The 27764-nt window shown below is 36.5% G+C and overlaps 1 protein-coding gene across 1 annotated transcript; it reads right to left on the reverse strand.

Annotated features, from left to right (window-relative positions):
- Nucleotides 1-877: 877 nt before the first annotated feature.
- Nucleotides 878-27764, reverse strand: GLIPR1L2 (GLIPR1 like 2). The gene is made up of 4 exons (XM_061205902.1): nucleotides 27531-27764; nucleotides 19983-20228; nucleotides 18070-18173; nucleotides 878-992 (listed from the first exon to the last, which is right to left on the reverse strand). Exons 1-4 carry the CDS (start codon nucleotides 27762-27764, stop codon nucleotides 878-880), a joined length of 699 nt encoding a protein of 232 aa, XP_061061885.1.

Consider the following 27764-nt stretch of genomic DNA (forward strand, 5'->3'; position numbering starts at 1 on the left):
ATACAAGGCCATACCATGTGGACACTGTTCTCCCCCTACTTAGGCTCTTTCCCCATGCCTACCACATCATGTATGAATCCCTTGTCTTCTTGCTTAGGTTCTAACATGTCACATCTGGATGCCCTCTGTGTGGATGCCTACCTCTTTTTGACCTACCCAATAGCTTTAGGTCTGGATATTTTCAGGAAGAGAAAGAAAAGGCGAAGAGGAAGAGCAAGGTTTTGCATCTTGATTCAAATGAAGCAAGGGAAGAAATGTTACGGTGGAGTCACTCCAGCAGTGGCATATAATGAAATTGTTCACTAGTTTCTTTAACATAAAAGCCTAATATGCCCCTTATTTACTGTCTGAATTTATCCCCTACCACATTCCTCTAAGCATCATATATTCCAGATATAGTTATACTTTTGGATTATACGTTCTCATGTTTAGAAAAACTAAAAGAAAAATTTAATAAAACATATTTTCTACTTTTATCTTTTGAATGTTTAGGGGAAAAATGAAAATAAAAGGCTATTAAATATTTGCTACTTTACTTCTTTCCTCTTTCTGAATGTTTTGGAATACCCTATCCTTTAGAGCAGTCACTCTCAAACAGGCTGCTATTTCAGGAATTAACTGAGAAGCTTTTTCAGGGCATAACGGTTAGTTCTCATTCCTTCTTTTAGATTCTAGTATGTACTTAGGGGCAGGAATAATAGTAAGAGAGGGCAGAAGAGGTTGTGTAGTTTGAAAAAATCTAAAGATGATACTGTTTGATACCACCTTTGATAATATAACAATACCATTCTGAACAAAGGAACAATATTAACATGGCAATGAAAGACTAGTGTTCACCACTTCTTTTTCTTGTCATCAAATGCATTATGGATTTTTTTCATGTTTCAGTTATTTTCTTTAACTTACTGCATAGAAAATCTGTGCATCTGTCATAGCTGCTACATCGAGAACACATTAATCCTCGTTGATAAGGACTTCTTGACAGAGCTCCTCTACAAAAAAGCAGAAAACATTTTGTTAGAAAAAGTCTCAAATTTTATGTTATTTAAATAATATGGTTAACCAATTTTTAGTTAATTTATAAAGGTTATTTAATTTTAAAAATGGACTTAAGGGAGTACTTATATTGGAGATGTAATCTTCCCCCTATTTTTTTCCCCCAGAAATACTCTCTTCTGAAACTAATTCCCATTAATTTTAAAGTATTGTAATTTAAATATGAGGGAGTTTTAGAGCTTCTTTCATTTTATTTTGTATCAAAATTTTCCTTTAAAAATGGATGTTATAGAATGTTTTATAACTAATTGCTTCCTGATTGGCACATATGTATAAAAAGCTATATATAAATGATATATTAGTTTTCTGAAACATTTGCAAAATCCTGAAATGCCTATTGTCACAAATACCCAGCTGCATGGATTATTTTGAGGTCTACATGAAAAATACATAAGTATATAAACAAGCAAATAAATGTAAATGGGATTTTACAAAGTTGGTTTAATCCATTGTACAGAGGACAGGGGAGAAGTAAAAAATTATTACATCAACTGCCCAGAGGTAAGTTAGGAAAAGAGGCCCAAAAATAGATATGAATTGGGAAGCGTATTTTAAAATATCTGAATAAGAAAGATAGAGAAGATAGATAGGGAAAAGATATTTTTGAGTGAGAAGAGGGTCATTAATTGTGGTTATTTAAACAAGATTGCTTATTTACTCAGTGTATAATTGCAAGCTATAAAAACAAACATTAGGCATTTAAGTCCCTGGTTAGGCCACTCTGGGCCATCTAGAAGAATGGCCAAACCTTAGAAATACATATTCAAAAACCTGAATATCAAATTTCTGAGTCATATCTTATCAGAAGTTTTTGATGATACCCAATAAGGTATCTGATACCCTCAAATGGCAAGCTTTCAAGTACATCAAGGATATACAGATATCTGTTGTTATTTGCAGATCATATATTGTTCTCTAATTTCACTGTTCCACAATCAAACCATTTCAAGAAGGAAATGAATTTTGTTTGGATCCCAGCCAGAATACTAGCCGTCAAGAAATCCAAGAATTGATCCAGTCACCTTTACCTAATACCGTAGTTTACTTTTACTGCCTTAATTCTTTATCACTGAAATAGATGTCTCCAACACAAAAGCAGAGCTTATACTGTTCTAAAATCCCTGGGGTGGGGGACCTCTGTTCTTGTACTTATGCAAAAAGCTACTCACTATACAGACTGCCTTTAAAACCTGGAGCAAGCAACCTACATGTCCATTAACAGATGATTGTATAAAGAAGATGTGGCACATATATACAATGGAATATTACTCAGCCATAAAAAGGAATGAAATTGAGTTATTTGTAGTGAGGTGGATGGACCTAGAATCTGTCATACAGAATGAAGTAAGTCAGAAAGAGAAAAACAAATACCGTATGCTAACGCATATATATGGAATTTTAAAATGCGGTACTGATGAACCTAGTGGCAGGGCAGGAATAAAGACGCCGACGTAGAGAACAGACTTGAGGGCACAGGGGTGAAGGGGAAGCTGGGATGAAGTGAGAGAGTAGCATTGATGTATATACACTACCAAATGTAAAATGGATGGCTACTGGGAAGCTGCTGCATAGCATGGGGAGATCAGCTTGGTACTTTGTGACCACCTAGAGGGATGGGATAGGGAGGGTGGCAGGGAGGCTCAAGAGGGAGGGGATATGAGGATATATGTATACATATAGCCGGTTCACTTTGTTGTACAGCAGAAACTAACACAACAATGTAAAGCATTTATACTCCAATAAATATGTGAAAAAAAACCCCCCCAAAACCCGGAGCATAGGCCAATCATCCCATGACCATAATGTCTGATAACCATGGCCTGCAATAACTCTGGAAAGGCAAATAAATATATAAATAAATACATCAATTAATTAATCAAAATAAATAAATTCACATTGTGCTAGAATACAATGGGCCCTCCTTTTCAAAGATATGAATATTATAAAACTGTTTATATTAGGTAGCCAGAAATGGCAAGCTAATACTCTCTCATGTTAATCTTCCTGTTGTTCTGAGTTTCTAAAAAGTTTAACCTAAAGCATCTTGAGTCTGAATCTACAGTACAAGTCCACAACTGCAATTGGAATTATTGGGCTGGGTTAGGAGGAAACAACAGATAAGTATCTACAACTAGCAAAGTCCATTGAAATTTCATAGCTGCCCTGGTGGTGCCTGAAGAAATAGATGATATTCTCTGTCTTTAGGCATTTGCCTTTTCTGAGAAGCAGCCCAGGGGTTCGCTGAGACCAAGTCTTGGCTCTGAACATTGTCCTCTGCAACTTTTCTTAGACTCGCATCTGGCCATATCTTCAGTATATTGCCACCTATAGGATATGTGTCCAGGCCCTAGATAAGAACATGTCACCTGGGTAGCCCAATGGGTAAACTATTCCCATGCCCAACCCAAAGTCCATTAGAAAACCATTATTCAAATTTTATAATAGGTCAACATTGTTCCAGAATGAGAACAAAATTCTGGTGGTGATGGAAACTTTTATTGCCTGCCACTTTGTTCATGAAGGAGATAATCCAGCTCCATGGATTGACAATCTAGGAATTACAATTTGTAGATAGATTCTTCTCTTCAAAGTTCTCCATGTGCAGACTCATATAGTCTGTATATTGTCCATGGAACAATGGCCAGAGTACATCAAATAGATATTGATTTTTCTGTATTATATAACCAGAATAACTAGGCCACCTACAGTAACTCTTTTCACTTTTACTACATCCATATGGCACTGAGAAATATCACAGTGCTGGCTTCTGGTTCATATTCAAACATCTATAGATTTCCCAAGTAGACTTAAAGAATCTATCCCAATAAGCTAGAGAAAAATACAATGCAATAAGCAGCAAAGATTATCTTTTAGAGATTCTATCTGGCTCTTCTTCTGATTTATCTAATATATTTGTCTTTGCCCAAAACTCCATGACTACTTCTTGGACCTACTCAAGGTCAAGGAAGGTATGGATCCTGTTGTTTTCTGCCTCAAATTATCCCTGTATACGCAAAGCTACCTCACTTTATATCACTTTCTGTGAAAATCAGTTGGTCACATCTCCTCCCTTCACTTCCACATCTTGCACCTAAAGGACCAGGGAACACAGTTAAACACCTATAAAGCTCCTTGAGGCTAATATTATTTAGTTGTACCATCCTCTAATCCTCCCCAATATACCATCTACCTTCTGATCATGCCTCCTTATTCACTTTGGTATCTGGCTCACCATTTTGCTTTTTAGTCAAAATTGTGCCATTGTCTACAAATTTGGGACCTAGAGGATTACAATATGCTAATGGATAATTCATCCAATAACTTGGTCTCTATGTTATTGGATGTCTTCACCATCATAAAACTTCCTAATGCTCCATAATTGTCACTTTTGTAGCCACATTCTGCATCTTGTTATCTCCTAAATCTGCTCTACTTCTGAACTCACAAAATCACACATTCCACTCATTGACTGCAACCTCCTGTCCTTCCAGGTTGCTAACTCATTTACTCCCGTCACACTTGTCCATTAATTTCACTGGTTCCACAGTGTACTTTGTCTCCTATTTTTCTCCCTATCCATCGTGTTGTCTTTTCTCAATCCAGCTTAGGTCCATCACTTTGCATGTTCTCTACCTAAAATCCTGAAACTCGCTTGCACTATTTTCCTTTACATCCACCTGACAAAACCCCAGTGTTGGAAAAAGTGAAGGAATCTTACTGTCTGCATGTTCTATGCCTGCTTCAGGGCTGCTGGGTGCTGCTGGAGGAAAATCATTAAACTAGGTAGAGAATATCTCTATCATTCTCTATTCAGCTTCTGCTTTCATGTTCCATAATAACTATTTCATATCTTCCCAGTCCTCAAACTTCCAGCTTCACTGTCTCTCCCTTTTTTCTCTGGCCATGATCTATTCTACTTCACAGAGAATCATAACAGCTATTAGACTGGAACTCGAGCAATTTTCTGTCACTAAATATGACAAATATACCTACCCCTTCTTTCTTTCCTTTCTAATACAACTGAAGAACTGCTCCTCATTCTTTCTAAGGCTAATCTCTCTCTCTCTTTTTTTTTTTTAAGTTCAAAAGTCATATAATTAATTGTTTGGTCCTACTTTTTGTTTTTAAACAGCTTTATTGGAGTATAATTGCTTTACAATGGTGTGTTAGTTTCTGCTGTATAACAAAGTGAATCAGCTATACGTATACATATATCCCCATATCTCCTCCCTCTTATGTCTCCCTCCCACCCTCCGTATCCCACCCCTCTAGGTGGTCACAAGGCACTGAGCTGATCTCCCTGTGCTATGCGGCTGCTTCCTACTAGCTATCTATTTTACATTTGGTAGTGTATATATGTCCATGCACTCTCTCGCTTCGTCCCAGCTTACCCTTCCCCACCCCCGTGTCCTCAAGTCCATTCTCTAGTAGGTCTGCACCTTTATTCCTGTCCTGCCCCTAGGATCTTCAGAACCATTTTTCTTTTTTTTTGGATTCCATATATATGTGTTAGCATACAGTATTTGTTTTTCTCTTTCTGACTTACTTCACTCTGTATGACAGACTCTAGGTCCATCCACCTCACTACAAATAACTCAATTTCATTTCTTTTTATGGATGAGTAATATTCCATTGTATATATGTGCCACATCTTCTTTATCCATTCATCTGTCGATGGGCACTTAGGCTGCTTCCATGTCCTGGCTATTGTAAATAGAGCTGCAATGAATATTGTGGTACATGAGTCTTCTTGAGTTATGATTTTCTCAGGGTATATGCCCAGTAATGGGATTGCTGGGTCGTATGGTAGTTCTATTTTTAGTTTTTTAAGGAACCTCCATACTGTTCTCCATAGTGGCTGTATCAATTTACATTCCCACCAACAGTGCAAGAGGGTTCCCTTTTCTCCACACCCTCTCCAGCATTTATTGTTTGTAGATTTTTTGATGATGGCCATTCTGACTGGTGTGAGGTGATACCTCATTGTAGTTTTGATTTGCATTTCTCTAATGATTAGTGATGTTGAGCATCCTTTCATGTATTTGTTGGCAATCTGTATATCTTCTTTGGAGAAATGTCTATTTAGGTCTTCTGCCCATTTTTGGATTGGGTTGCTTGTTTTTTTGATATTGAGCTGCATGAGCTGCTTGTATATTTTGGAGATTAATCCTTTGTCAGTTGCTTCGTTTGCAAATATTTTCTCCCATTCTGAGGGTTGTCTTTTCGTCTTGTTTATGGTTTCCTTTGCTGTGCAAAAGCTTTTCAGTTTCATTAGGTCCCATTTGTTTATTTTTGTTTTTATTTCCATTTCTCTAGGAGGTGGGTCAAAAAGGATCTTGCTGTGATTTATGTCATAGAGTGTTCTGCCTATGTTTTCCTCTAAGAGTTTGATAGTGTCTGGCCTTACATTTAGGTCTTTAATCTATTTTGAGTTTACTTTTGTGTATGGTGTTAGGGAATGTTCTAGTTTCATTCATTTACATGTAGCTGTCCAGTTTTCCCAGCACCACTTATAGAAGAGGCTGTCTTTTCTCCATTGTGTATTTTTGCCTCCTTTATCAAAGATAAGGTGACCATATGTGCATGGGTTTATCTCTGGGCTCTCTATCCTGTTCCATTGGGGGGACCTTCAAGATGGCGGAGGAGTAAGACGTGGAGATCACCTTCCTCCCCACAAATACATCAGAAATACACCTACACGTGGAACAACTCCTACAGAACACCTGCTGAACACTGGCCGAAGACCTCAGACTTCCCAAAAGGCAAGAAACTCCCCACATACCTGGGTAGGGCAAAAGAGAAAAGAAAACAACAGAGACAAAAGAATAGGGATGGGACCTGCAACAGTGGGAGGGAGCTGTGAAGGAGGAAAGGTTTCCACACACTAGGAAGCCCCTTCACGGGCGGAGACTGGTGGGTGGCGGAGGGGGGAAGCTTCGGAGCCACGGAGGAGAGCGCAGCAACAGGGGTGCTGAGGGCAAAGCGGAGTGATTCCCACACAGAGGATCGGTGCCAACCAGCACTCACCAGCCCAAGAGGCTTGTCTGCTCACCCGCCGGGGCAGGCGGGGGCTGGGAGCTGAGGCTCGGGCTTCGGTCGGATCGCAGGGAGAGGACTGGGGTTGGCGGCGTGAACACAGCCTGAAGGGGGCTAGTGCGCCACAGCTAGCTGGGAGGGTGTCCGGGAAAAGGTCTGGACCTGCCTAAGAGGCAAGAGACCATTGTTTCCTGGTGCACAAGGAGAGGGGATTCAGAGCACCGCCTAAACGAGCTCCAGAGACGGGCGCGAGCCAGGGCTATCAGCGCGGACCCCAGAGATGGGCATGAGATGCTAAGGCTGCTGCTGCCACCACCAAGAAGCCTGTGTGCAAGCACATGTCACTATCCACACCTCCCCTCCCGGGAGCCTGTGCAGCCCGCCACTGCCAGGGTCCCATGACCCAGGGACAACTTCCCTGGGAGAACGTACGGCGCGCCTCAGGCTGCTGCAACGTCACGCCGTCCTCTGCCGCTGCAGGCTTGCCCTGCATCCGTACCCTTCCCTCCCCCACACCTGAGTGAGCCAGAGCCCCCGAATCAGCTGCTACTTTAACCCCGTCCTGTCTGAGCAAAGAACAGACGCCCTCAGGCGACCTACACGCAGAGGCGGGTCCAAATCCAAAGCTGAACCCTAGGAGCTGTGCGAACAAAGAAGAGAAAGGGACATTTCTCCCAGCAGCCTCAGGAGCAGTGGATTAAATCTGCACAGTCAACTTGATGTACCCTGCATCTGTGGAATACCTGAATAGACAACAAATCATCCCAAAATTGAGGAGGTGGACTCTTTGGGAGCAATGATATATATATATATATATATATATATATATATATATATATATATATATATATATATATATATATATTCCTTTTTCTCTTTTTGTGAGTGTGTATGTGTATGTTTCTTTGTGTGATTTTGTCTGTATAGCTTTGCTTTTACCATTTGTCCTACGGTTCTGTCTGCTTTTTTTTTTTAAGTATAGCTTTTTTTAGCACGAATCTCTTTTAAACCCTTCCTTTTTGTCTTTTAAAGCCTTCTGTTTTCTCAGGGACTTGTATCTTTACATATACCCTGCCTTTATTCTTTATAAAGAATTGCTTTTATTCTGTATTAGATCCTTCATGTCAATATTTAAATATGCTCACATCTTCCCCATTTTAAAAACAAAACAAAATAAAAAGAACAACAAAACAGTTCTCAATTCATTCCAACCTGGCATCAGTTTCCTCTACTCCATAGAAACAGTTTTCCTATGTTTATTAATGAACTTCTCTTTAGATCTGATATTTTTAAGTCCTGACTTTGCTTGACATCTTGGAATTTGAAATTTTGGACAAGTTTTTCCTTTTAAAAATATTCTTTCCCCACACCTTCCCTGATACCATACTCTTCTGCTTTTTCTTCTACCTGTCTGGCCACTCTTCTTAGGTCTCCCACTTATCTTCCACTAACTGCCCTTAAATGTTGGCATGACATTCCACAGGTCCTATTCTCTTCTCATTCCATACTCTCTTGCTAAGCAATCTCATCTATTCCCATGATTTAACTTACCCTATGTTTCCTGGCACTCCAAATATTTCTTCTATGCCATTCCTCACTCATGAGCTTCTGACCTAAATAACCACCTGCTTACTAAACATCTCAAAGTGAGTATTTCACAGCCAACTCAAATTCATTATGTACAAAATGGAACTCACTATCTTCCCTCCCAAAATGTTCAGTGTTCCCCTTTGCAGTTAATGCCAATACCATTCATGCCTGATCATAAATCTGAGAATCTTCCTTGACTTCTTCCTCTCTCTGATTACTTAATACAATGACCTGCAAATCTTGTTATTTATACCTTCTGGAAATGTCTTAAATATGTCTCCAAACTCAATCCAGACATCCCTTGTTGATGTAAAAGATAAACAAAAGTAATACATATCTATTATTTATAAGTATATGATAAAAAGGAAGAAGCAGAAAAGGGCACCTTTAAAGGGGGAAAAATGTCTCCATCCTCCACTTTCCATCTGTCTCTCCAGAGATAACATCTGTTAACAGCTTCTTATGATTCCTTCCAGAAGAAAGTTTTTCATAAAAATTCTCAGTACTTACATGCTTGTGATAGAGACTGCTAGCTGTCAATCTAAATATCTCTTGAAATACTGAAATAACGGTATTTTAGCTTGGCACATTAATGGCTAGTCTCAGTACATTTCCCAACCTCTCCTGCAAATTAGATGTGGCCATGAGATTAATTTTATATCCAATGGAATGGCAGTAGCAGTGATGTGCACCACTCCCCACCTGGTACTCATGCTGCCAACATGTTTCTTTTCCCTTACTATGAGCTTGAGCTAGCTTATGTCTGCGGCCTGGATTTGATCATGCGGACAAAGACACTGCCCCCAGGGGATGGTGAAGAAACAAAATAGGAGCAACCTAGGTCTTTGAATGACTAATGGAGCACAGCTACCCACCAAACTGAAATTTCCCACTTTTATCTTGAATCACTACATTTTTTGGTAATAGTAACTGTTATAACAAAAAAACCTGTTCTTACTTATTATTGTTTTTTATCTTACTTTTTCACCTAACGAGTGAGACCTTTCCATACTGGTACATAGAAAAGTACACCAGTTTTTTCAATGGTTACACAATAATGTACAGTAAATTAATTGCTTAGTCCCCTATTATTGGAGTCGTTGGTTTTTTTAAATTTCAGTTTCATGCTATTAAAACATGCTCCAATGTGTATCCTTGTATGTATATCTTGGCCAACTTTCATGAAGATATTACTAAGATATAAAATCCTGAAGATATTACTAAGATATAAAATCCTGATAAGGAGATTACAAGATGAAATGGTAAGTATATTTTAAATTTTGTTATACTGCCAAACCCAGAAAGACTGTACCAATTTATTGCCCCATCGCAAATGCAGAGTATCAATTAAGCTTTTCTATATTCTCAAATGGATGAGTGGAAAGTGATCATTTATTTTTGTTTTTACCTGAATTACTTCAATTATGAGTGAGACTGAACATATTTTCATATGATTCATGGCCATTTTCTTTTTTTTTTAGTAAATGACCTCTTCATATCTTCTGCACATTATTCTCTTGGGTTGTTTCTCTTTTTCTTTTTGATTTGTATGAATTCTTTGTAAATTAAGGGGACTGTCTCTGCCATATATTCCACACATACATTTTCCAGTATATCAATTTTTCTTTGGCTATATCTATAGTATTTCTTTAGTCATTAATTAGTTTGAAATTTTTATAAAATCAGATACATATTTTTTGGATTTTAACGTTCTGCTTGGTCAGGCTTTTCGTCAACACCTCTCCATTCTGGCTAGGCCCAAACTGCAGCTCTGTCTTCTCAGCACTGTGCAGCTTCTGAAATCTCTGTGCAGGTCTTCAGCCTGCAAGTAACTGCTCCTATCTAATCCTTCCAGAATCTCGCTTTGAGGAGTGCAGCTTAGGAGCTGCCCAAGGACTTGCAGAGAACTTGTACACAAGACTTTTGGGGGTCCTTCTCTGCAGCCCCCTCCTCTTTGGGATCCTGTCCTAAATCCTAGACTACTTAACATCAATCAACACTGATATCTCCTTTGCCCAGAAAATACACAATCTTTGCTTGCTTTGGCTATGGTTTGTATAATAGAATGCTCACAGAGAGAAAACCAAGGCAAATATAGGGTTCCCACTGAGTTCTTTTCTATTTGCAAGGATCATAGCCCTGTACTGGTTGTTTTCTAATGCCTAAAAACAGTTATTTTATATGTTTTGTCCAGTCTTTATAGTTACTTTAAGCAGGAGGCTAATTCTTATACCAGCTTACATAATGTCCAGAAGCAAAGTGGATCAAATATTTCAAAGTTAAAAAAAAAAAGAATCGTTAGAAGAAAATGTGAGATAATAATATTTGGGGAAGGCTTGTCTAAGTATGATACAAACCTCAAAACCCATGAAAAAAGTATTGATACATTTTTTTCTACAATGAAACAAAATAATTCTATTTGGCAAAAATAAATTGCATTATAAATAAAGTCAAAAGTTAAACATAAAACTAGAAAATATTTGTAAATTATATTACATAAAAGAGCTAATTTTCTTGTACATAAGACACTCCTACAAGTTAAAAAAAAAAAAAAGTCCAACAACTTAAGAGAAAAACAGTAAATGTATAGGAACCATCAGGACCCAGTAAATGAAATCCAAATATTCTAAAATATAAAAAAATATACTTAAACTCATGAAAAATAGAAGATGAAAATTAAATATATATGTAACTCATAGTAGTAAATAGCAAAATATTTGAAAATATATTATCTTAGCAAGGGAGTTTAAATATAGCCCCTCTTATATGCTGATGTAAAAAAAGTTGTAATAGAAAAAATGGCGTGACTATGATGAATAGATATTTAGTAATATCTATGCAAATTAAAAGTACACATTCTCTTTGGCCTAGGGTTTCCATGACTATATGTTTATATTATAGCTACTAACTCATGTGACAATTACATGTCTAACTGGATAATTACTGCTTGAAATAAAATTAATAAAATAGCCTAAACGTCCATCAGAAGGAGAGCATTATTCAAATTAATTTTTGTACATCCACTAAAAAAAAAAAAAACTGTGAAATTCTTAAAAAGAATCTGGAAACTCTTCACGTACTCAAATGGGAAGACTTCCAGTTCATATCAAGTGAGAAAATTAAAGAACATCACAAGAAACGTAGTGCACTCCTGTCTGAATTATGGAAATGCACACATCTGTGCACCCAGACACACATACACAAAGATAGATATACTTTTCTATATGCACAGAATATATCTTTTAGGATAAAATTTTGGAGAGAGTAACTGAAAGACAAGGATGGGAACATTATTTTCTCCTTGGATAGATTTTTCCATCATGAATATGTATCAAGTACTAAACATGATTTATTAAATGACCTAAAATTACAATACATAGAAAGCAATGAGAAAGAGACTATGTCATACGATATCCTAAGGTCTAGTAAAAATTGTAATCAAAGGAAAATATATAACTGTAAATATCTTCACTATTAAGTAGGATTAAAGATAAATGAATGTAATATATTTTGATAAAAACAGCAACATATAACAGCCCCTCTCCCTAAAAAGTACTTGGAAGATTAAATATCTCAAAATAATGATATAGAAAACAAAGGAATGAGAAGGGATAAATAACCCCCTAAATCTTTTCTGTCGAAAGATCAATAAAATAGATTAAACCCTCATAAGCAAGAAAGGAAGAAAAATATTCACTATTTACTTCTTTTAAAGGTCCAGCTTTAGATTCAAGTCATTTTCTTCAATCTCAGATCTCTTACCTCCCCTACTGGCCTCTTTTCCCTTCTAATACACCTCTATGCATCAAACTTAACTGCTTCTGAATCTGTATCCTGGCTAACTGCTTCTATGATTTCATACCTGCTTTTACGACAGCTCTTTTCTATTTAAAATACAGATGTTGTATGTATTTGGTTAACGTTGTGTGTTTTTTTTTAAATTTCTTCCTCAACAGTCTATAAGTGTTTTCAGGATGAATACCATGTAAAAAATGTGGAATTCTATTGCTTAGTTATTGTTTAAATGTACCTACTATAAACATATTTAAATAAATAAAAGATCCTGCAGGAACCTGCAGATGCAACATGTCTAAAAATAAACAAATCCTTTTTTCTTCCACCCTACATCTTTTCCTAACTCAGTTAATAAAATTATTTATCACTTAAACTTAAATTCTAATGCTCATCTTTGATTGTACCCCCTTCAATATCAAAATTCAAGGCTAATCTAATTAATACTGTTTTATTTTACTTTGTTTTATTTTTCTTAGAAATGTATGTTTTTTATTTTATTTTATTATTATTATTTTTTGACTGTACCACGTGGCTTGTGGGATCTTAGTTCCTCGACCAGATTGAACCCATGCCCTCGGCAGTGAAGGCACGGAGTCCAACCACTGGACTGCGAGGGAATTCCCAGAAATGTATAAGTTTTTATCTTTGAAATTGAAAAATAATCACTAGAAAATGGCATATGTAAACATTGTTTCAGTTCACTTTTTCTGATACATTATAAGCTATCTTAATCTTTATATAGGTATCTATACAGATTCTTTTCTTTTGCTTATTATTTTCTTTTCTTTGATTATTATTTCTGTTCCATTTATTCTCTGTTTTTTAGGAACACTAATTTATAGATTTATCACCCTACATGGTTCCTTTCTTTTTCCATATATATTTTTACTTCTATTCTACATCTTCGTGTTCTGAAATTTTTCAAGATTGTGGTTGACTCATATTTTCCCTATTGCCAAATCTGTTTTATTCTTCCATTCTGTACTAGCTTGCTGTGGCTACTTTAACAATGCCACAAACTTGGTGGTTTAAAAAAATAGAAATTTATTTTCTCAGTTCTGGAGGCCTGAAGTCCAAAATCAAGGTGTTGGCAGGGTTATGCTCCCTCCAAAGGCTCAGAGAGGGAATTCCTTGACTCTTTCAGCTTCTGGTGGCTCCAGAAGTTCCTTGGTTTGTGAATATATCACTCCAACCTCTCCCTCCACAGTCACATTGCCTCCTTCTCTTCTGTGTGTCTAGTGCTGAAATCTCCTCCCTCTCTCTTATGAGGACACAAGTAATTACATTTAGGTCCCACCTGAATAATCTAAGATAAGCGCTTCCTCTGAAGATCCTTATCTTAAACATGTCTTTTGCCATATAAGGCAATATTTACTCTTGACATGTAACTTGATATTCACAGGTTCTGTGAATTAGGAACTAGATACATCCTTTGGTGGGGGGCCACCATTCAGTCCATTACACATTCTAATTTTCAATTTGGTTTTCTTTTTTTTTGGCTGTGTTGGGTCTTTGTTGCTGCACGCAGGCTTTCTCTAGTTGCTGCGGCGAGCAGGGGCTACTCTTTGTTGTGGTGCACGAGCTTCTCATTGCAGTGGCTTTTCTTGTTGCAGAGCATGGGCTCTAGGCACGCAGGCTTCAGTAGTTGCAGCACGTGGGCCCTAGAGGACGCAGGCTTCAGTAGTTGTGGCACACGGGCTTAGTTGCTCTGTGGTGTGTGGGATCTTCCCAGACCAGGGCTCGAACCCATGTCCCCTGCATTGGCAGGTGGATTCTTAATCACTGCATCACCAGGGAAGTCCACAATTTGGCTTCCTTATTTTCATTTCTACCAAGTATTTTATAAGACTGTGATGAATTGATTTTTCTACCAATGATTCTTAAGAAAGATACCTGTGACTGCCTATTTTGAGTACATATCAAATAAAACTTGGACTGAGTTGACTAATATATGTGCCAACCCAGATCCTTCACAAGTGGACTTTCCAAAGTTTGTATCAAGGAAAAAATGGTTGATAGAAATTTCAAGACAAAGAAGCCTATGGGATAGGTGAGTGGAAAGAAGAGTAATCCTAACAACTAGTAGGTTCCTCTTATCACTATAGTCATGGGATACCCCTGCAGTCACTACTGCTATTAAGGTCACCAAATACCTTCATCTTATCAAATGGAAATGTCATCTTTCCTTCCTCTTTTTTTTTTTTTTTCATTCTTTCAGGAGCATCTCGTACAGTTAACCACTTTGGGCATCATGACTCACGTTCTTCACTTGATTTCCAAGTACCCTTACCAGCATTGTTTGGGTTTCCTTCTTATCTTGTTAGCCTCTTCACTCTCCTTTGTTATCTCTTTTGCCTGAAGTTGAAATACTGTAGTGCTCTAGGACTTAGTCCTTAAATTAAGTCTCCATACTCACTCTTTCATAAGGGGATCTTGTTCAGGATTGTGACTCATTTCTACATCAGGGCCTTTATAGTAGCAGTTTCCTCTACTTCAAAACCTATCCCAGACCCTCATACAGCTAGTTCCTTCTCATGATTCATTTACATTTTCCACATTTATATTTCTACCTAATGTGTCCAAACATAAAACACATCTTCTGATGTTCTTCCTTATCTTAGTTAATGGTATCATCATTTATCCAGTAGTTCAGACTAAAAGCATGGGTATCGCCATAGTTTATTCTATACCTCTTATCCCCAAAGTCAAATCCATCAACTGGTATTTTTAGCTCTACCTTCATAATATATCCAGAAACTGACCTTTTTTCATAATTTCCATGGTATACTAAGCAGAATTCTAAAATGGAGCACAAGCTCCCCTACCCCTGCTATACATGCCTTGCATAATTCTGAGGAAAGTGAATGTAATGGACTTTACTTCCATGATTAAATTATGTTATTTGGCACAGCTGACCTTCAAATAGGGAAATTGTCCAGGAAAATATCCTGACCCAATCACTTGGGCACTCTTAAAGCACAGAGTTTTCTCTGGCTGGTCACATAAGAGAAGTCAGAGATTTGGATCGTGGGAAGGACCTGATGTGCCTTTGCGGACGTGAAGATGGTGGGAGCCACGCATCAAGGAATGTGGGCAGCCTCTAGAAGCCGAGAGCAACCACTGGCTTAGAACCAGCAAGAAAATGGGGACCCAAGTCCTATAACCACAAGGCATTGAATTCTGCTAACAACCTGAAGGAGCTTAAAAGCAGATTCTTCCCCAGAGCCTCCAGATAAGAACTCAGTCAACACCTTGATTTTGGCCTTTGAGACCCTGAGCAGAGAATCCAGCTATACTGTGCCTGGACTTATAATCTACGGAACTGTTTAATAATAAATGGCTGCTGTTTTAAGTCACTAAGTTTGTGGTTTATTATGCAGCAATAGAAAACCAATCCACATGCTAAAATACTAATCCAAGATACCAGTCTGTAGCCTGCACTACAGAAACAATCTCCTAATTGTGCTTGTTTCTCTTTGTACCTTTGTTTTCCTATACTCCATTATCGACACAACAGCAAGAGCAATTTTTATTGCTAAGTTTTCTTTTCAAAACATAGATGAGGGACTTCCCTGGTGGTGCAGTGGTTAATAATCCTCCTACCAGTGCAGGGGACGTGGGTTCGATCCCTTGTCCGGGAAGATCCCACATGCCGTGGAGCAACTAAGCCCATGCGCCACAACTACTGAGCCTGTGCACCACAACTACTGAAGCCCACGTGCCTAGAGCCCGTGCTCTGCAACAAGAGAAGCCACTGCAATGAGAAGCTTGTGCACCACAACAAAGAGTAGCCCCTGCTCGCCGCAACTAGAGAAAGCCCGCGTGCAGCAACAAAGACCCAATGCAGCCAAAAATAAATAAATAAATAAATTTATAAAAAAAAACAAAAAAAAAGAATAGGGAGAAAAAAAAAACATAGATGAGATCATGCCACTTACTTGCTTAAAACTTTCCAATGACTTTGCCACTATGTAGAATAAACCCCCAAATCCTTAACCTGGCCTATGGTATTCTATTTGATTTAGTTGTCACCTAACTCTCTACCTCGTCTCCTACCTCTAACCACAGTTATTCATTTTTCAAACATGCTAAACTTATTCCAAGCTCAGAGGTTTTATATGTGCTATCACTTCTACCTGAAATATTCTTTAGCCATCGCCTCATCTTTTGGCTTTCAGTTTAAATGCCACCTCCTTTTGCAGCTATCCTATCCATATTCTATACTAGTTATTCCCTATTTGCTTACTGTGTTTTGTTTCTATGGCATATTTTATTATTTAATTAAATATCATTTATTTCTATGTTCACTTATTTATTGTTTGTCTCTCTTCCAAGACTACAAACTAAGTAGGGTCAGTCTTTATTGGTTTGTCAGTAGACAGATCAGAGCCTTGTACGTAATTGCTGAGTGCGTAAATGAAGACTAGTACCCCAGAGGAACCTCTTCCCTCCCCACCACCCATGCCCAGTGGTCTGTTTGAATTTTCAATACCAATCACTCGTTAACTTTCAAAAGTTTCTCCATGTAATAGATATCATCCCAGTACTTCCAGTCTGTAGGACTGAAAGAGGCCAAAAAAGTTTTGCAATTACTCTACATTCCAAACTTGTTTTGCATGCCTATATTCAAAAAGTCAGCAAAGCTTCCATTTAAGAAGGGGTTTCTGCATCTAATTTGACTTACATCATAGGTCTGTTGTTTTCCCTATCTAGGGGAATACAATCATTAACTAGTAATCAATGTTTTTTTTTTTCTTTCTCTTTTTGGTTTAGTCCCAGAAGCATTTTATTTTTAAGAAATTCCTTCTCAATCCTAGCATGTAGTCAATTTTTCTTGGCATGTTGATTAGGATATTTTCTCACTTCAGTTAGACGTTTTAACAATATTACTTATAATATCATATCGACCTGTAAGAAAACTTGAGACTTTCCAACAAAGTTCTCCAGAGATGGAGGCTATTTTGGAAGGTAGTTTTTTCCCATCATTGGAAAGTTTTTAGGTACAGGTAAGTAACCACATGGTAAGTAAGTGTTAAGAATTCAAGTTTCATATACATAGCTTAACTAGAAGACTTGTGAAGTACTTTTCCACCTCTGAGTTATTACGACTCCTTATATGTATGAGACTAGCCCCAATTAATAATACACTCTCCAGAGGATAGTCAACTAAAAGTGTCCTTCATGTTATAAAACTGATGTACTCTTGAAACAATTCTTACAACATACATTTCAACACACTTAACCTTATTTTCTTTTGACTTTTTAAAAATAAATATGGAGATAAACAATTTTGGAAAATAATTTAAATCCTATGTTAATTAGGCTAGGTACTGTGAAATAATACTAAAGTTAAAATTCTCTCAGGAAGTAATATTTGGCTAGTCTATACATAAAATCAGTATGCCTAAATATGACTTATTTTATTATGAAATTTAAAATATTTCAATATAAAGTCTTTAATTGCTATCTCATACTTAATTCTTTTATAGTTTGCAAAGACATTTAGAAGAATATGTTGAAAGTTAGGAAAACTTAACCTTGAAAAATCCCCAATTTATTTTTATATTATTTAAAAAATTTAAAGGAACTTACCCTGGTGCATAGTTGCATATGAAAAGTGCTGCACGTTTAATACGTCCAATTCTTGAACATGGAGTAACAGCACAACCAACTTTGTAAGACTTGTCCCAAACAAGCTAAAATAAAATTTTCAAAGAAAACATAAAATTTAATTCTAAACATTTACTCTGCCATAGTACAAACAATAGTATATTCAATACACATAGGACCTTTAACGAAGCAATTCAAGGAATATGAACAATTCTTCATTTGGATGCAGGTAGAGAATTATGGATTTAGGGAAGCATTTCCAAAACTGTATTTAGAGAAACACTTTAATAGGTTCTACCAATACTGTATTCTTAGGATAAGAGTCTAAGAAAAACTGATCCAGAATAATGTTTTAGAGCCAAAGGAAGATACCTGCTGAATCAATTTTCGACCTTTTGTTGAATCTGAGAGTTCTAGGTTATTGGCAAAGAGGAAGAAGGAAATGAGAAGACAAAAAGTTTTGGAAGAATGGAAGTTGTGAATAAAAAGGAAAAAAAGAGGGGACAGTAAGATTATAGAAGGGAAGGAAAAGAAATACAAGAGTAGAAAGTAATTGAATGTTATCAGCATTTTTCTTTTCTTTTATTGAGGAAATTCCATTACAAAATAAAATGAAGTCTGGGCCTTTCATTTAAAAAATGAGTAAAAGAGCTGGTTCCTATAAAATAATTTCTTGCAAAATAGGTCTTGGAGTGAAAATATGAGAATAATTAAAGATATTCCAGAAATTCCTGAATGGCTTTAATATTCCTAATACTTACAAGTGAACAACAACAAAAAATTGTTTTGTTAACCTCTGTGGGAGAGGGAGAAACCATTTGTTTTCCTTTTCTCTATAGCTCAAGTCTTAGTGATTCCAAAAGAAATAGAGTGATGCCTTAAAAGAATAGAGAATAGAATGTCTGTAACAGTTGAAGTTAAACAGGTCAAATGCAGGAAATGCAAATGTCTAGGAAACTAGACTTAAGGTGGAAAAAATACAGAGGACTAGGTCAGGGAGTAGACTTGGTTATTTTACTCAGAATATTGAAGTCATATTAAGGAGTCTAGCTTTGACATGAGTAAGACAGTAGAGAACCACTCTAACTTTTTAGAAGAAAAAATTGATCAAAAAATTTTTGAAACATAAATCATTTGATGGAACAGGAAGACATGAGTTCAACATGAAAAAATCCCAAGATTTTAAGTTCTACATTAGAGTCTATTGACTGAAAAATAATCGTCTTTTAAATGATCTTGGAAGTTAATTCAATAGTTTGATTCCTGATACAAATATTTATTGACGACCTAAATAATGTCATGTTGTTGTGTTGAGAATACATGGATAAGAAGACAAGGTCCCTGCCCTTAGTGTAGTATTAGATATATAGATGATTATAAAACAGTGTAATATGTGAAATAATAAATGTTTGTACAGGAAATAAAAAGTGGTTCAGTATTCTTGGAGTACAAAGTGTAAGAGTGAATTGTTAGACATGAGGTAGGAAAATAATTATATGTATTTGCATTTAAAATATTTTAATCAGTTATATAGTAGTATGTGTACTGATCTGTGCAAAAAAATAATCTTTTACTTATGTTTATAGTCAATAAACTAAAACTAATTTTTATTTGCTAGTTTCTTTCTTTTCCAGTGTGCATTATTTTAGAAAGGTACCTTTCATCTTTGGGTATGGAGATTAGACTTACTATATTTAAAAGAATGTTTTAATTGCATGGTTCAAATAATAGAAGAAATTATGAACATTCAGAAGATCTAGGACTGATTAGAATTTTGATTCTATTAGAGGTAATAATTTTACCATTTGAGTTTATTTATAAAATTGAAACACAATAAAAACTTAGTAGTAAAGCAATTAAGGAGTCTATTGAATTAATAATATAAAATTAGATACCTGTACATAATTAGAACAGTTATCAGAGCAACTGTTCTTTTCAAAATTGTACTTTTTCCTCTGTGCGAACCAACTTCTGATAGCAATACTTGCAGTAAATTCATTTTCAGGGCCGACCCACATATTTTCACCAATACCATTAAATCTAGGATGGGCCATTTTTCGTTCTGCTAAATGAATATTACGTTCAAACACACATTTTTTGCCCCATGCTCTAGCAGTCCGTGACAAAGCTACATCCCAAGTCTGAAAAAAAAATGCAAAAAGTAAAGAAGAAAAAATAACAACAATGAGTTTTTTTTTTTTGTGCTCTAAATTATTTTCCTTGAGTTCTCATAATTAGATGTAAGGAAAACAATTCTTATTTTGTGCTTATGAGTCTGGTTTGTGGAATTTATGTAGGAGAAAAAGTGTTTTGAGACAATTATAAATGAAACAACTATTTCCTGAGACGAAGGCTTATGCATATATTTGTAATTAAAAAATCAGATTGTTAGATGATGCAAATGGTTATAATACTCTTACATGTAGTCTATTCAGAAAATGTGTATTTTTAATTCATGCCTTTTATACGTAATAATACAATAATTTAAAATATTTAAGAACTATTTATTGAGCACTGATTATATGCAAATTATTGTATTGTGAGGAACAAAATATGAAGTCAACATAAATTTTGTCCTCTAGTTGCTTACTGTTGTTAGGAGAAAAACCTGGGATAATATATACATACATATACATATATATACAAATACATATATATATATTTTTATATATATATAATTTTAACACATAGTGGTAGTTGGTAAATGTTATAAAAGAGGCACATGTAAAGTTTTATGGATGTTCCCAGAAATGTAAGAAAATATCACAAGATGCTGCTCCCCTCCATTTATGGAAATATCCAGAAATGTGTATTTCTGACATATTTAGAGCCTCATTAAATTCATTGTTTAGTTAAGGACAAAAACAAAAACAACACAAATAGAAAAATCAACAAAATATTTGTAAAACCAACATGCTAAATATATATACGTTACAGTAAATCTGAAAATAAACATTTCTGAAAAACAATACTAAGATTTCCTTAGAGTTTTCTTGGTTAATTTCATAGATTATACAGAAGTACAATACAGAAAATATATTATAGAAAACTTCAGCATATCCCCTCCCTCCCCACACTATTTCCCTCCCCAGAGGTAATCATTGTTAAAAAAATTATTTATGTATAAATTTCTCTAGCTCCATATACACACACATTCATATATAAGATACGTTAGGGTGTTTTAGATGAGTATTTTATGATTTTTGTCTTTGCACTGTTTTAATCATACCATACACAATATTATTGGCCCGCAACTTGCAGTTTTCACTTAGAGAGATTGTTCCATATTAGCACAACTAGATCTGCCTAACTTTTTGCAAACTTTTCATAGTATTCCATAGTATGGCTAGCAGCATGTAATAAAGGTTACCGTTCCACTATTAATGGCCCTTCAGATTCTTTGCCATTTGCAAACAATGCTCCATGGACCATCTTTCTACTGCCTAATTTTGCATATTGTTTACACACCACATGCTTACAATGCACCACGTCACTATTCTAAGTGGGGTTTTTTCCTTCCATTTTTATTGAGATATAATTGACACACAGCACTGTGTAAGTTTCAGGTGTACAGCATAATACATCATGAAATGATTAACACAATTAGTTTAGTGAACATCCATTATCTCATACAGATATAAAAACAAATTTTTTCCTTTGTGATGAGAACTCAAGATTTACTCTCTTAACAATTTCAGATATAACATACAGCAGTAGTGTTATATTAATCATTTGGACATCATCCCTAGTATTTATTTATCTTATAACTGGAAGTTTGTACCTTTTTAACCACCTTCATCCAATCCCCCCTGCCCCCACCCCCATAACCACAAATCTGATCTCTTTTTCTATGAGTTTTTTTGTTTTTGTTGTTTTTTGAAGTATAATTGACCTACAACACTACTAAGTTAGTTCCTGATGAACAACATAGTGATTCAATATTTCCATATATTACAAAATGATCAGCACAACAAGTCTAGTTACCATTTGTCTCCATACAAAGATATTACATTATTATTGACGGTATTTCCCAAATTTCATTCCCCTGACTCACTTATTTTGTAACTGGAAGTTTGTACCTCTTAATTTCCCTCACCTATTTCACTCATCCTCCCCGCCCACTCCCCTCTGGCAATCACCTGTTTGTTCTCTTTATCTATGACTCTGTTTCTGTTTGATTATGTTTGTTGTTTTCTGGACTCCATATATAAGTGAAATCATATGGTATTTGTCTTTCTCTGTCTGACTTATTTCACTTAGCATAATACCTTCTAGGTCCATCCATGTTGTTGCAAATAGCAAGATTTCATTCTTTTTTATGGCTGAGTAATATTCCATTGTGTATATATATATACCACATCTTCTCTATCCATTCATTTATCGATGGGCACTTAGGTTGCTTCCATATCTTGGCTATTGTGAATAATGTCGCAATGAACACAGGAGTGCAGATACCTTTTTGAATTAGTGTTTTTTTTCTTTTGGAAAAATACCCAGAAGTGGAATTGCTGCCACAAATAGCAGGATTTCCTTCTTTTCTCATGGCTGAACAATATTCCGTTGTATATATACACACCACTTCTTCTTTGTCCATTCATCCATCGATGGGCACTTAGGTTGCTTCCATACCTTGGCTATTGTGAATAATGTTGCAGTGAACACAGGAGTGCAGACATCTCTGTGATACCCTGTTGTCATTTCCTTTGTTTTGATACCTAAGAGTGGAATTGCTGGATCATATGGTAGTTCTTTTTTAAATTTTTTAAGGAATCCTCCACACTGATTTCCATAGTGGTTTTATGAATATACATTCCCACCAACAATGCACAAGTCTTCCCTTTTCTCTACATCCTCACCAATGTTTGTTATCTCCTGTCTTTTTTGATGATAGACATTCTAATGGGTGTGAAGTGATATCTTATTGTGGTTTTAATTTGCATTTCCCAGATGATTAGTCATGTTGAGCACCTTTTTATGTACCTGTTGGCTAAAGCTATAAAATTCTTACGAGAAACAAAGGGGAAAAGCTTCATGACATTGGATTTGGCAATGATTTCTTAGATATGTCACCAAAAGCCCAGGCAACAAGATTAAAAAAATAGATAATTAGACTTAATTACAATTAAAAACTTTTGTGTATCAAAGGACACTATTAACAGATGAAAAGGCAACCTATGGAGGGGAGAAAACATCTGAAGATCATATATTTGACAAGGGATTTTATCCAGAATATATAAAGAATTCCTTCAACTCAGCTAACCAAAAGACCCTAACAACCTGACCAAAAAATGACCAAAGAACTTGTGCAAACATTTCTACAAAGAAGACATACAAATGGCCAATAAACACCTGAAAATATGCTCAACAAAACTAATCATTAGGGAAATGAAAATCAAAACCATAATGACATACCACTTCACACCCATTAAAACAAGTGTTGCCAAGGATGTGGAGAAATTGAAACCCTGTGCATTGCTGGTGGGAATGCGAAATGTGCAGCCACTATGGGAAACAGAATGCCAGTTCTTCAAAAAATTAAACATAGAATTTGTACACGTTTTTGCAATTCCGTTTCTGGGTATATACCTAGTAAAGGTGAAAGCAGGGAATCGAACAGATATCTATTCACATACCTATGTCCACAGCAGCATTATTCACAATAGCCAAAATGTGGAAGAAACTCAACTGTCCATGGAGAGATGAATGGATAAACAAAATGTGGTATATACATAAAGAGGAAATATTATTCAGCCTTTAAAAGGATGGAAATTCTTTTTGTAAAAATTTAAAAAAATTAATTAATTTATTTTTTGGCTGCATTGGGTCTTTGTTGCTGTGTGGGCTTTCTCTAGTTGTGGAGAGCAGGGGCTACTCTTCGTGCAGTGCACGGGCTTCTCATCGCAGTGGCTTCTCTTGTTGCGGAGCACAGGCTCTAGGCTCAGTAGTTGTGGCGCACGGGCTTAGTTGCTCCGCGACATGTGGGATCTTCCCGGACCAGGACACGAACGCATATTCCCTGCGTTGGCAGGTGGATTCTTAACCACTGCGCCACCAAGGAAGTCCCAGAATGGAAATTCTGACACATGCTACAACATGGATGAACCTTGAAGACATCATGCTAAGTGAAACAATCCAGTCACAAAGAGAAACACTTATGATTCTTATATGATGTACCTGGAGTAGTCAAATTTATGAGACAGAAAGTAGAATGGTAGTAGCCAGCAGAAAGAAGGGAATGGGGAGTTAGTGTTTAATGGGTGCAGAGTTTCTATTGGGTAGGATGAAAATGTTCTGGAGATGAATGGTGGTGATGATTGCACAACAATGTGAATGTATTTAATGTCATAGAACTGTACACTTAAAGATGGTTAAAATGGTAAATTTTATGTTATGTATATTTTACAATAAAAAAAAAAACCCAATAAATGTTTTGAGTTTAAAAACAAGGTCGAACAAAAATACTAGATGATGACAACAACAGCATGGACATGGGCAGAAGACAAACAGTTTATGTGTTGTAATATCTTTTTAATATTTAGAAGGAGGTTATAGATGCTGATTAACTTTGGACTTTGTAAAGTATATACATTAAAATGTTAAGCATAACCAATAAATAATAAAGATAAAAGGTATGATTTCCAAACCTGTCAAGGAAAAGTTCTAAGTAGACCATACTATCATGATAGACTATACTATTTACAGTTATTATTTACATCCTAGTAAAATCCATGGGAAAAATATACACAAATTTTTAGAAAGAAGAGAAGGATAAAATGTAGAGTGGAGCTTTAAACTGTACCCAAAACATTATTCCTTCAAAAATGTTCACATAATAAGATATATGTTGAGGGGACACAATATTATGCTTTATATTATTCTCTATGCTTTATGTTTGAAACAAAAATTTTAGGGCTTCTCTGGTGGCGCAGTGGTTGAGAATCTGCCTGCCAATGCAGGGGACACGGGTTCGAGCCCTGGTCTGGGAAGATCCCACATGCCACGGAGCAACTAGGCCCGTGAGCCACACCTACTGAGCCTGCGCGTCTGGAGCCTGTGCTCCGCAACAAGAGAGGCCGCGATAGTGAGAGGCCCGCACACCATGATGAAGAGTGGCCCCCCGCTTGCCGCAACTAGAGAAAGCCCTCGCACAGAAACGAAGACCCAACACAGCCAAAAATAAATAAATAAAAAATAAAAATAAAGGAATTCCCTTAAAAAAAAATTTTAGACATTAGGAATACAAAACCTATAAAAAGTTGAATTGAAAATATTTTGTGTTTATTCATTATCAGGAGGAACGCTAATCTTCAAACTTGGAAGAAATAGAATTAATCACAAAGGGTGGGAAATACACAGATATAACTCTCAAATATCCTCAAATTCTAATTAAATTCAAAAGATTAAAATTGGCTTGGATAAAACTATCTTCAGCATACACAATGCTAGTATTGATATATTTCTATAAGAAAATATATAAACAGAAGCGGAAACTTACTGACAATTCAAAAGGTAAAGAAAATGAACAAGAAAGAACAAAATTCGTCCAATCAAAATAACATTTTAAAATTAACATTAAAGCGAAGTTCCCTTTTATAATTTATTAGTTTAGCAAGTGATTGAAAATGCCCAAGCCAGTCAGATGTGGTATGCCCAGTCACATGTATGTATGGTATGTCACATGTCCAGTCCAGTAAATTAGTTCACGTGTCTGGCGTACATTGTCATGTGCGTGCATCCTCTACAAGTGGTTGTGCTTTGTGTACTTATTTTGTGTAGCTTAATAATGAAGACCTGATGGAATTGGAGGCCCAGAGAATGGACAAAGAGGGACTAGAAGAAGAGGAAGTAACTAAAGAACAGAAGAGATTCACGACGCAGGAAATGGCAAGGGGATTTTCTTTATTTGAGGAGGCACTGTTAGTTTCTAAGGCACAGGACCTGAACATAGTATGGTACACAAAGGTTGCAGCAGCCGTTCAGAATGCAATCCAGTGCTACCATGTCATCTATGACAAGAAAAAAAGAGCTACTACCCAGACATCACTGGATTGCTTTTTCAAGAGGGTAGATAGAATTGAATCCAGCAAGGAACCAGAACCTGTGCCATCAACTACAGGTGTTAGTGAAATTGCAGCTTGCCCTCCGTCTCCTATTGCTGACAATCCTTCAGCTCTACCATCTCCCACCTCCTCTCCCTCCTCCAGTCAGTAACTCTTCTTGCTTGTTCACTAAATGCCAGCCCCTGTATGCCAGCTGTTGTACTGTACTACTGTGCTTTTCAAGGTACTATACAGTAAGATTAAAAATGTTTTATTTTTTGTGTTTGTTTTTTATGTATTATTTGTGTGAAAAGTATTATAAACCTATTACAGTACAGTACTATATAGCCGATTGTGTTAGTTGGGTACCTAGGCCAATTTGTTGGACTTCGGAACAAATTGGACTTAAGAACGCACTCTGGGAACTGAACTCGTTCGTATGTAGGGGACTTACTGTACTTCTACACTGCTGATATTTGCTTAATTTGGCACAGTCCTTCAGTATAGCAATTGCTACGTATCGTATAAATAAAAAAATCACATACTTTATTTATCACATTTCTGGAATTTTTCCTAAGGAACTAATCCAGAAGGAAGACAAGACATATCGAGGGAGACAGTCCTTGCAATATTTACAACATAAATTGGAAGCTCCTAATTGCCCGATATTTACTCAATACATTTTGCATTCATTTTTAATGACAATCATGAAGACTCTATAGCACCAGGGGAACAGCTAATGAGACATTACAAAGAAATACGGGGAAAAAAATGGGAAAGAAGCAAGAACTATATTGTAAGGGAATGCAAAATCAGGGCCGGGTCTAGGACGAGGTGAATGAAACACCCTCTAGGGAGCAAAATTTAGGCTGGATACCAAAAAGCTCAATAATCAAGATAAAAAATATTTTAAAAAGGCAAAATTAGTGTGAAAACATCCATGATAAAAATTCAAAATTTTAAATAAGAACAGAATCTGACCTTTCATTTGCATTATCCTGAGAGTGCCTCACTTGCCTCTCCCAAATTCAAGCTCAAAGATCCTGTCTTTGTTTAAAGTGATTGTTTCATCAATAATACTTTTGCATTGATTTTTAAATTAAAAAAATTGCATTAAACTATCATTTTCTCGAATTAAAGCTCCCTTAAATTTTGCACCTCTGGTGAGTACCTCTACTCACCCTAGTCCAAGCCCTGTGCAAACCCTTGGTAATAACTATGCGTTAGAGTGACTGGTTTTTATTTCTTGAACATATAAACTTTACGTGTATTTTAAAACCCAAACTCTAAGCGCGGTTGTCCGCGATGCTTAAGGCTCAGAGCAGTGACCCGGACTCTCCGCGGCCGAGGGGGAGGTACTGACAGGGGCTGTTGGAGGTTTGGGCAACCGCCTTAGGGCCTCACCATGAAGCGCAAGTTAGCCCCTTGGGGGATGACGTTGCCCCGGAGCTCATTGTGGAGGTTCACGTACTCATTGATAAACGTTACGTCCTCTTCGTGTGGCAAAAAATGCGCGTTCAAACCGGAACGCAGCAGTAGTAGCCAGAACTCACAAAGCCACACCTTCCAAACAACCGTCTGCGCCCGAGGAAGCCTTCGGGCGCACCACTCCCGGGCGAAGAGCCTCGGGGTCTCCAT

This window comes from Eubalaena glacialis, chromosome 11 (genome assembly GCF_028564815.1).
Source record: "Eubalaena glacialis isolate mEubGla1 chromosome 11, mEubGla1.1.hap2.+ XY, whole genome shotgun sequence".
NCBI lineage: Eukaryota > Metazoa > Chordata > Mammalia > Artiodactyla > Balaenidae > Eubalaena > Eubalaena glacialis.